Here is an 11,419-nt window from a genome sequence, read left to right as displayed (position 1 = left end):
GTGTGTGTGTGTGTGTGTGTGTGTGTGTGATGGGGGGTGGGGAGGGTGGGAGTGGGAGGAAGTGGGAGGGAGATAGGCATCAGGGGCCTTCTTCCTGAAGGGTGGAAGCAGGTGCTTCCATGCTTCACAGACATGGGAAAAGAATTCTGGAATTTTAGGGTCATGGGACAACAGAATTTTATCTCTCAGGCTCTAAGAACCAAGAAGCCAGAAATCTCCATTCCAACCCCTTCCCAGAGCATAAGTCCCCGCTGTAGCCTCCCTGATAGGGGCCATCCAGCCCCTGCTCACCTGCTCACCCCATCTCCCAACTTCGCCCCACAGGGAGGAGAGCTTGCTCCCTCCTGGGCAGGCCTTTCCTCTGTCGGGGAGCAAAACCTTCCTCTGGCTGAGCAGGGCCTCGCATCCTGTGATGTGGCCTCTGCCCCACCGTGTGTGTGTGGTGTGCGTGTGTGGTGTGTGTGTGGTGAGTGTGTTTGTGTGTGTGGTGTGTGTGGTGAGTGTGTGTTTGTGTGTGTGTGTGGTGTGTGTGGTGTGTGGTGTGTGGTGTGTGTGTTTGTGTGTGTGTGTGGTGTGTGTGTGTGGTGTGGTGTGTGTGTGTGTGGTGTGGCGTGTGTGTGTGGCGTGTGTGTGGTGTGTGTGTGTGTTCGCATCCTGTGATGTGGCCTCTGCCCCACCTCTGCTGGGCCCACAGGGCTCGGCCACTCTGGCGGTACCATCTCATAGGTGGCTTTGCAGCCTCCACCCCTCCCAGGCCTGAGCTTCCCTGCCTTGGAAGTTCACACCCATTCTAGTGGTCCCTGACACCTTCACTGGAGCCTTTCCAGAGAGAACTTCCACTGCTTGTGAATGAGCCAACTGTGACTTGAATGAAGGCTTTTAGGTGGGGAGATAGGGACAGCGACGGCGCTATGGGGGAGGTGAGATTTGAGGTAGGTGGTGACCACTGACCTGGCCTCTGCTATGTCTGGGGCCACTCCGCTCCCGCCTCCCCATGCTTGCCCTCACTGGCTCATGCACCCATACTCACCCTGGCTGGCGGGGGATGCCTGCAATCCGGTGGGTAGAGCAGCCGATGAAGAAGAGGGGCAGGCCGAGAAGCAGGCAGAGCAACGCCCCCAGCAGGCAAAGGACACCGCAGCGCATGGGGCCCAGGTGGAGGCGCTTGACCAGGATGCCCCCCGCCACGATGCCCACGATGGACAAGGGGATGGTGAGGGAGCCAATCAGCAGGTTGGCGAAGGAGGCTGTGATGGAAAACTGGTGCTCCAGGAACTTAGGCAGGAAGGTGGCCATACCCGCCACCATGGACGACATGCACACCTGGGACAGGACCACGAGCAGGAAGATGGGGTGGCGCAGGGTCCGCAGCAGCACCCTGGGGAAGACTGTTGGGGCAAGTGGGGAGGAGGTCGGAGTGGGCAGGGCAGCCACGCCATCCATGTCTGTCCCATCCTGCCCTGTTCAGTGCAAGCTGTTCCACTCCTATTCTCTCCTTCCATCCCACCCCATTCCATCTAACCCTGTGGCATTCAGTTCTATGCCATTACACCTGACTCCTTTCCATTTAATTCTATTCCATTTTGAAATTCTGCTTCACCCTGTTCCATTGAGTTAGACTGCATTTTATTCAATGAGTTTCTTTCCATTCACCTCTATTCAATTCCACATAGCTCTATTGCAGGCCATACTATTTGATTCTACTTCATTCATCCTATCTCATTTCATTTTTTAATTCTACTTATTCATCCTTTTTTCTTTTTTTTTTCCACTCAGCCTTTTCCATTCTGTCCTTCTGTAGCTCATTCCAAGCCATCCTAGGCCTTCATCCTCTCTTCTGTGTCCCCAACACAGGCCCACATCCCTTGCCTGGATCTCCCCATCCCTTGTTGGTGTTTCCCCGCAGCACTTAACCTGACATACTGCACAGTTTACTCATTTAGCTGTTTTATTGTCACCCCACCAGAATGTCAGCTTCCTTTAAAGAGGGTTTTTTTTGTCTGTTGTATTAATTGATGAATCTCCTGAGCCTGGGGCAGAGTAGGCACTTAATAAATATTTGTGGAATGAAGGAATGAATAGACATCCAGACTAATATGCAATCAAATGTCAAAATATCTGGGGCAGAATCTAAGACCTCCAGAGAAGGTTTGGTGCTGGGAGGCTTCTGGGCAGGCTTAGTGCTGGGAGGCTTCCTAGAGGTAGGACAGAGCCAGGGCCCCAGGAATGGGGGATCTGGAGAGGTGGAGGGGGGAGGAAAAGGGACACAGCTGGGGCCAAGGCTTGGAGACAGGAATAGAAGTGACTGTGCCGGCATTGATGACCTCCCCAATCTCCTGCTAGCTCCTACAATGATGCCTCATCCACAGGTTGCCCTCATTGCAAATCTGCTAAATTAAAGGGTACAGGAGGATTGGTAAGTCCCTTTGCCTCTGGGCTTCAGTACCTTCATTGGTGGGGGAAGCCCAGGTGATGTCCAAGAGCACTTTCCACTCTGACGTGTGCAGCACTGTCTCCACTGATAGCAAACGATGGAGAGGTGCGCCTCTGCCTGAAGCAGGCAAGGCTGAAGTGAGACATAAGGTGTTGGGGGAGGAGGAAAGGCTTTTCTAGGAAGAGGAGCAACCCACTTCCCAGGTGGGGCTGGCAGGAGAGACAGCACGGGAGCCCTCTGGGCCAACTGGGGAGGGTCCCTTCTGTTCCTGCAGGAGCAGGACCAGGGCCTCTGTCATAGGAGATTTCTGTCTGTCGGGGCTGGCAGGAGAGACAGCACGGGAGCCCTCTGGGCCAACTGGGGAGGGGGGTCCCTTCTGTTCCTGCAGGAGCAGGACCAGGGCCTCTGTCATAGGAGATTTCTGTCTGTCCTCAGAGCATGGCCAAGCCAGCTGGTTCCCTAGCCCCCTGGCCTGGGCCAGGACCTGTTTTCTTGGGAGCCAAAAAATAAAGACAAACAGTTCAGGAGAGGTGGGTGGGGGCTGGGGCTGTGGAATTCCCCATCCTTCATGTCCCAGGCCTGCTTCCTGTTCCTAGTCCCTTGCCACACATGCAGTGCCTTCAGCCAGCATTTGGAGTGGGGAGGTGTGTCACTAGCCCTCACCCTAGGGAGCTGCTCCAGCCTCCCTCCCTCCATGATCTGCACTGGCCAGGGCAACTGATGCTCTATGAGCTGTGGAATTTTAATCAGCCCAAGTTGTACAAGTGCTCTCACCACATGGTGAGACCCAGAGAGGGGCAGAGACTCTCCCAAGTTCATCCAGAGAAGCCAGGAGTTATGCAGGGTCTCCTGACTCCTGGTACAAGGTCCATTCCACCTTCTGTCTCCCACCTCCCCCATCCCTGTGCCTCTCAGGCTGCCTGACTCCAGAGAGCCCCGTCCTGATCATTGCTTCTGTCCCCTTCTCCTGCACAGATCACTCACTGCAGTGTACTTTGTGCCCAGCCTTCATCTCTCCTCAGCATCCACAACCTGTCTCCAGAACACGTGGAAAATTCCTGAAGGGCAGAGGCTATGCCTTTCACTTAAATAGGCTACCTGAAGGGAAATTCCAGGGCCTATCTCTGTCTTAGAGGCGGATCTTCCCTGTTAGACCGGGCTTCCATTAGCTCAGCACAACGTCTCCCTCATCAGACAAGCCAGGACCTCCCTCACTTCAGCGACCATGTCTTCCCCAACAGCCAGAGGACTCACGTGGCGCAGATGCCAGGTATTGTTCCTCAAATAGGACAGACAGGTCCTCCCTCAGTTTAGAGACTATTATTCCTCTCATTAGTCAGGGGTCTCCCTTAACTCAAGGACAGTGTCTCCTCCACTAGACAGGAACCTCCTCCAGTTCAGGAACTATGTTCCATCAGACAGGGGCTCTCTCCAGCCTAGAGGTCAGGTCTCTTTCATCAAACAAGGCAGGCTGTCCCTCCGTTTAGGGATATGTACCCTCCATCAGAGAGACTGTATATCCCCCATTAGACAGGAGCCTCCCCCAACTCAGGGACTATGTCTACCCCATCTAAGCTTTCCCTAACTCAGGGACTATCTTCTCCCAAGAGGTCAGGGCTTCTCCAATGAAAAGACCATGGTTCCTCCTCTCTATGCTTCCCTCATGGTCCAGGTGGTCAAGGCCAGGCCCTAGGGTCAGACCGGCCCCTCTGAAGCTCAGCAAAAGCCCAGAAGCCAGGTTGGCTAACTGGCCACAGAGCTTATGGCCAGCCCTGCCTCAGTCTCCTCCAGACTCATGTAGAAAAGCTGAAGCCACCAGAGACAATCTAGCCTAGAACACTTGATCTAGGATCCAATTTCAGTAACTGGCCCCAGCTTCTCTCTGGGCAGGAGCCAAAGCAGTGATTAATAAGCTCTTCCATGGTATAGTGTGCTGGGGCCTTCTAGCAGCTGGGGGTGACCCAAGGTTAGGGAATCCAGGCCCTTCTTCTAGGCCCAGCCATATGAATGAAGTCTAGGCCCTTCCTTTCCCTGGAAATGCTGGAGGACCAGAGGATAGATTATTGGTATCCCAACATCAAGTCTTAGGAAGCACTTCCCAAGAATTGAGCCTAACTCCTTTCAGTTGCAAAAGTCCTTGGTGAGGGATTAAGCAACCCCTGTGCATATCACCCTCATAAACCACAGGCAGCTCGATTTCCTACCATAGCACATGATCAGAAGAATAAAAGTGGGGGATCGTGGGTTCAGATCCCCGTACCGGCCAGCCACCAAATAATAAATAAATAAATAAATAACAATAGGGGAAGAGTAATAATTGAAATGATTATACTTTATGTAATACTGTTTTATTAATCACGTACAGAGGATTTTCATTAATCATTCCATTTGATTCTCATAATAGTGCTTGAGAAAGGCAGAGCAAGGATCATTGATCCAATCTTTCAGATGAGGAAACTCAGGTTGGAGAAGGAAAGTAACTTAGTTAAGATTGTACACTGGTCAGTGTTAGGGTTAGGTCTTTGACTTGCCATCCAGTGCTCTGCAGGGTCTTGGAACACAGCATGCACTCAGTCAATGTTGAGGGGATTGGAATCTTTAGAAAGCATGACTTGGTCACAGTATGGACCCTGGTTACAGATCTATTGAGTTCGCAGTCTCAGGATCAGAGCTGCATGGACCTTAGATCATTGAGCGTACCCCTCACTGTACAGATGGGGAAACGGGGGCACAGAGAGGAGCAAGAACCCAGGACAAAAGCTAAGGCCTCTGGATTTTAGCCCAGAGCTCCCTCCACTCCTATCACAGCCTTAGAATTTAACATATATTTACTTAGGACCTCCTCTTTGTAGGCTCAGTGGCAGGTGGGAGGAGAAGAGTCACGGATGAGCCAGCACAGGCCTTGACCTTCAGGAGCTCACCACTTGGGGGAAGGGCTGGACAAGTACAGGGCACAGATCTGAGCTGATATAGAGGCCCTGAGGGTTCTGAGAGCCTGAGGAGGGAGGGAAGCAGCCTTGCCAGCTGGGAGAGCCAGGATGAAGGAGTGGCTCTTGCACTTGACCTAGAGGGGCAGAGAAGATTTTGAGGGACAGCAATAAAAAGGACGCTCCAGGCAGAGAGGAGTGTGTGGTGCTCACGAGGGGCTGGTAGGGGTAGAAGATGAATCAAAACAGGCAGAAAGGGACTGGATCCTGTACAGCCTCAAGGACCCCTTTGGCCCCATTCCCCCAACCTGGTTGAGCTCACTTACCTTTGATGAACTGGATCACTGTCAGGTCTGGTGCAATCTGGGCTAGGCCATCCTGCTTGTTTGGGGAGCCTCCAGGGCTCTGCTCAGAGGGGGGGTCTTCACCCTGGGAAGACACACAACCAAAGGCAGTCAGCTGGAAGGGAGCTCTGGGAGTGGAGTGGGGAGCTCTGTCACCTCAGCAGCAGCAAGGGGGCCAACGGTGTTCCATTTGTTCTTGGCCCTACAGGTACTCACAAGTGGTTTTGAAAGAATGAATGAAATTCCTGTGGTTAAACTTTGCCATCATCCCACCAGCTTCCACATGGCCAGTTGTCATCACCATTATCAACATCATAGTAATCACAAACATTACCATGAAAATTACCCCTGTAACCACCGTCATTATTATTCCTATCACCTTAAATATCACCCCCATTCACATCACCAATATTATCATGAATAAATGACCAGCTTATTCATGATGATGATATGATGATCATTATCACTGTCTCTGTCTGTCATGGTCATTACCACCAGCACAATCATTATCATTATCATTGTCACCTGAACCTTCAGAATCGCCACCAACATCAAGATTATCTGAATCATCAATATGATTATCGCTGCCTCTAACATCATCATTGTCTCTACCACTGTCTTCACTATTATCAGTGTCACCAACCTCATCTTCACCACCACCATCACCTTTACCACTGCTGTCACCAATAATATCTCCATTATCCACCTCATTATCAATGTCACTGTTACTGCTACTGTCAATGTCACCTATCCCATCACCACCACCACCATCAGTGTCATTGTCACCATCATTAACATCTTTACCACTCTCAACTGTTTCCATCACCACCTAGCATCAACATCACCAACACAGTGACTACCACTCCTCTCTACTCAGTTATCATGTCCTCCTGACTGTCATCACCTGGAGAGCCACAGGGAGCAGGAGCCTCCAGTGAGCTGTGCCTACCAAAAGGTTGGGGTGGTTTGGGCCTCCAGGCCCATTCTGTTCTGTACTGTCTGCTGGGACAGGAAGGGAACGGGGGTGGGGGGGGGATGGCAAGAGACAACACCTCCCCCCCCGGATGAGTCAGGCCACACTGAACATTTAGCTGGTACACCCTATGGGAAGGAGGCAACTCAGGCCACCAAGTGCCCAGTGTATTCTGTTTGCATCTGTAGGGTAAATGCTGGACATAGACCTATTCTCCTTCCCTGAGCATACCAGAGTTCCTCCTTCCCCCTGGGAAACTACCCCTGGGTAACTGCCCTGGCCAAGGCAGTTACCCAAGGAAAGGCATGTCTCTTTTAAGACAAACAGGAGACTGGAGGAAGCAGGGACCCCAAGTAAGTTAGCGCACTGGTGTGAAACTACTCTGGTGCCAGGTGTGAAAGTGCTCTGGAACCAGGAAAACAGTGGATTAATTTATCTACTCAGCCAGATCTCCCCTGCTCTGAGTTATGTGAGCTGGGTGAGGGTCTACTCTAAGCATGCAAATGCTTTACATCTCTACCACCTCTACTTTGATCTCTTCACTACATAATTGTTGTATGTACCTGTGGCTGCTCGGATTTCCAGCTGACCGGCCGCTGTGAGCACCTCTCATGAGTCTAATAAACCGATATCTCTACCTATTGGCCTGGGTGAGCTCTTTGGAATAGGCAAACACTACGTGAGTGCCCTCTCAGATGTGGGGATCCCATGATACAGCATTCCTCTAATACAAGAACATTGCAAAGCAGGTACCATTATTGTGCACATTTTTAGATGAGGAAACTAAGTCTTGGAGAAGTTGCTATTGGCACAGCACCATTTGAGTATAAGTGACAACTAGGATCTGATTTAACTACACTTTTCTATGCAGCCTGAGGTCAGAATTAGAAGCAACAAGGCTGGCTGGTTAACTCTCTTCATTAGAGTGTGGTGCTGATAACACCAAAATCAAAGGTTTGGACCCTCTTACTGGCCAGCTGAAAAAAAAATTAGAAGCAACAAATTCCATGGAAGAAGAGTCAAGCCCAGTGTAAAGAGTTATTTGGAAGGGACTGCGCTGAGAGAAGTGAGTTCCCCATAATCAGGAGTGGCTGGCTTCCCCTGGACCAGGATGCCACACGCCATGGGGGAGGGTGGATTGGGCTGGAGAGCTCACCTGGGCATCTCTGGTTCTGCTTCTCTCTCCCCGTGTTGCCTCTGTGAGGTCCCTACAGGCCTCGTCCTCTGGTTGGAGTCTGATACCTTCCCTTTCTTCTATCATCTCTCTTTTTAGGGAGACTTAGGAGGCAAATACTGGATTTTCCCACATTTCAGAAACTCCATGCCTCCACCCCAGGGGTGCCCCATTCCAAGCTTCTTCCACTTGGCTCCCTGGTGCTGGCTGGCTCAAGGCTGGTCTCTCTCAGCAGGACAATTCATTAAAATATTAATTCATGTGTGTTTGTCCCCTTTGGGCTCTCCCCTTTCTTCTCTCTTCTTTCATTAGAGCAGGGAGCAGGCTGTGGGTTTCCTGGCCTTGGGAGGTTCACGGCAGGGCAGAAAGCAGTAATTGCTTGCAAGATTTTCCTTCCTGGCTTCTGTTTCCAAAGCTTGAGTCCATTGGGAGGATTTTGCTCGGTGTTGTGGGGGGTGTGAGGAAAGAGGGAGGCCTCTGAGGATGAGGGGATGATAATGCCGTCCTCTCTACAAACTAAGGGGGCTTGGACTGAGCGGTCTGTGGGTTCTACAAGCAGCGGGGAGTCACGTACCCTCTGAGATAGATTCTCCAGGAAGCAGTTCACCTCTGAGGGGCATGCTACAGGCTGACCCAGGGAGGCGGGGCTCCCATGTTCCTGGCCACCAAGACTCCTCTGCTCCAAACACACTAAGGGAAACCACACAGGCCAGGATAGTGGGAGGGCATCGCCATAGTGTCCAGAGTGGGTTGTTGCTGGTGCCTGCTGGGTGGGGATGGGGCCTCCCTGGTGTCTGGGCACAGTGCAAGATCTCAGGTCCTTTACTGCACTTTGGTGGAAGATCCCTGGGAAAGGCTGAGGTTGTATTTCTTAATGATCTGGCAGGATGGGCACTCAGAGTAGAAATTAAGATGATTTTTTAGAGAAAATAAAGAAATATCTATTTTATACACACCTAGGTCTGAGCCCAACCTCGTTCAGTGTTTATCTCATCTGTTGAACTCTGAGCTCTGCAAGAGCAGGAATCATGTTTATCTTGTTCTCTGTTGAAACCCTGGTGCCTAACACAAGGCCTGGAGCAAAATAGTAGGTATATGATAAATTCTCTATTAAAAGGAGAGAAAGAGATGGCTGTAATTGGCGGTGGGTGCAGCTAATGCCAGGCTCTTGCAGGAAAAATGAGAATATCAGGAGGTGTGCTCACGCTGTGAGGGAGCTCTTGGACTGCTCATGGTTCCGAGACAGGCAAAGGACCCATACAGAGCTCCCCTGGGGCTAGCAGAACTGAGACTCCAGGACCTGCTAGTATGTGGGTTGGTGGCTACGTATGCATGAGCCCGCTCCATCTGCGTAGGAAGGAGTCGTAGGCTCTTTCACACATGAGCAAACAAGCTCTGAGATTAGGCAACTCGTTCAGACATCACGCTAGAAAGTGGCAGAACTAAGATCTGAGCTCCAGTTTCCCTGAGTAGAAAATTCATGCTTTACCCACTAAGCCCTGTGCGCCAGCAGCCCTGGTGCAGGATTGGCAGAATTAGGAGGCATCTTTGTGGTGTGATTTGAGGGGACCTGAAATCTCACCATTTAAGTCATTTCTTTGGGTGGCACTCCCTGGGTCTACTATTCATTGATACCGTAGAGCCTCATTTACACCTTAAAGCCACACTAAGGCAGCAGCCACCAGCCACATGTGGCTCCTGAGCAGTTGAAATATGGCTAGTCCAAATTGAGATATGCTGTAAGTGTAAAATACACGTTGCGTTTTGAAGATTTAGTGTGGAAATAAAAGAATGGAAAAAGAATATTTCATTTTTAAAAATATTTATTATATGCTAAAACGAGAGTGTTTTAGATATAGTGAGTTAAATAAAATATATTATTCAAATTAATTTCCTTTTCTTTTGAATGTGGCTGTAGAGCATTTAGAATTACATACTATATGTGGCTCACACAGTATTTCCTTTGGGCATGCTGCCTTAAAGAGTATTAGTGAATTCTCCTTGCTCCTTTCTCAGTCCAGCCAGGCTATGGGAGAGTGGTTTGGAAAGAACAGCACAGTGGGGGCAGGGTCCTGGATAGCTGAGGGAGAGGGTGCTGGGAGTGGGGTGCTGCCCCAGGAAGCAAGTAGGAGGGCTGAGGATAGACTGATAACATCCCATTGTTTCTTATCAGGGAGGGGCAGGCTCAACCTTCAGAGACAAGCAGAATCTTGTGAGTTGCTTGTCCGGGGTTCCTTGTCCATAGGTAAACAGTGAGTACAACCACAACATCATCTGTTCCCATATGTACATACCCTATGGTCTACATTGCACCTTCATCCACCTTGTCATTTAATTCCCACAACAGTCTGCCTGGTGCAAGGATTATTACTCCTCCTATTTTACAGAAGGAAAAACTGAGGCCCCAAAAGGGGAAGTGGAACCCAGGGAGTTCATGGCAGAGCAGGCTCTCAAACCAGGTCCTCTCGTATCCCTGGCTCACCCTGTCTCATGCTGTGAAAAAGAGGATGGAGTTTGGAGACAGGAGAGGAGGGACAGACCTTCAAGGGCTGGGGGTTAGGAAGGCATCCAGGGAAAGTGAGACTTGGGGTATGGGTAGACAGAAAAGGAGGTGCGATTTGAAGCAGAGGCACAGCACGAGCAGAAGCGTGGTGGTGGGAAGGAGCCCATCGTGTGCAGATGCAGTGGTGACACCAACATGACTATGGCAAGTGCCTCGCTGTGGCAGGAGATGGAGACCAGAGATGGGCTGGCATCAGGACTGGGTGGTTTTGAGGGCCAGGCTAAGGGATTTGGGCTGTATTCTGTGGGTATTGGGAGCCCTAACTGTCCCTAGCTCCTGTTCCCTGTGTCCTCCACAGGTTTCCACCTCTCGCCCTTATTCTGTGTTGAGGACTGCTGACTAATAGCAGCCTCCAGAAATAGGAAACACTGTGCCTGTGCTCACAGCAAGGCTTGGAGTTTGACCCATGTGGGTTATGGTTTGCCCAGGTCAGCAGCCTCGGGTTGAGGGAGCTGTTAGGACTTCCCCTCTTGGGAAAGTGCTGTGCCGTCTGCTGCAAGCCTGCAGGACACGCTGTGTATGGTTCAGCCCCAGAAGGCCCTCCTGTCTGCTGCACCTCCAGGGATCCAGGGGCTGTCCTTGGAGGGAACTGAGTTCTTAGAAGGCTCTGTCCTGGGGCAGGGTCCCCAGTCCCATGGAGCCGGTACTGGTGTGGCAGGTGATATGGAACTGTCTGCCAGGCCTCAGCTTCATCACGCATTGCCATGGGAAGCAGCCTCAGGGATGGGGTTATCTGCTAAGCGTCCTATTCCCTTGTGGGAGATAGTGTTTTTGCTGAGTGCCTGGAGATCTGAGCTTCTGTGGGAACAAAACACACTTCTGGCTTTTTTGTAATGAGATTCATGCAAGTGGCCATGCCTCTTTTCCCTCTGGCTTCCAGAAAGCTGAGAACCAATAAGTGGCTCAACTTCATCAACTGAATTAATCTTCATAATCCATGTGTCTATGTTTTCCTCTCATTCTGTTAACCTTTTGCTCTTATGTTTTTCCTGCTTCTTAGTCTT

The 11,419-nt window shown here is 50.9% G+C and overlaps 1 protein-coding gene across 1 annotated transcript in view; it reads right to left on the bottom strand.

Moving 5' to 3' along the window:
* The window catches only part of SLCO2B1 (solute carrier organic anion transporter family, member 2B1), a 43,168-nt gene that overhangs the window by 14,846 nt on the left and 16,903 nt on the right, over nucleotides 1–11,419 (bottom strand). The window contains exons 7-8 of the mRNA XM_008582395.1: nucleotides 5,688–5,790; nucleotides 1,031–1,388 (exon numbers count right to left, since the gene is read on the bottom strand). Of these exons, the coding sequence (XP_008580617.1) occupies nucleotides 1,031–1,388; nucleotides 5,688–5,790 (461 nt within the window). The remainder of the gene's footprint in view (nucleotides 1–1,030; nucleotides 1,389–5,687; nucleotides 5,791–11,419) is intronic.

This window comes from Galeopterus variegatus, unplaced genomic scaffold (genome assembly GCF_000696425.1).
Source record: "Galeopterus variegatus unplaced genomic scaffold, G_variegatus-3.0.2 Scaffold2601, whole genome shotgun sequence".
NCBI lineage: Eukaryota > Metazoa > Chordata > Mammalia > Dermoptera > Cynocephalidae > Galeopterus > Galeopterus variegatus.
The sequence above is the reverse complement of the archived record's forward strand: the minus strand, read 5'-3'. Positions and strand labels throughout refer to the sequence as shown.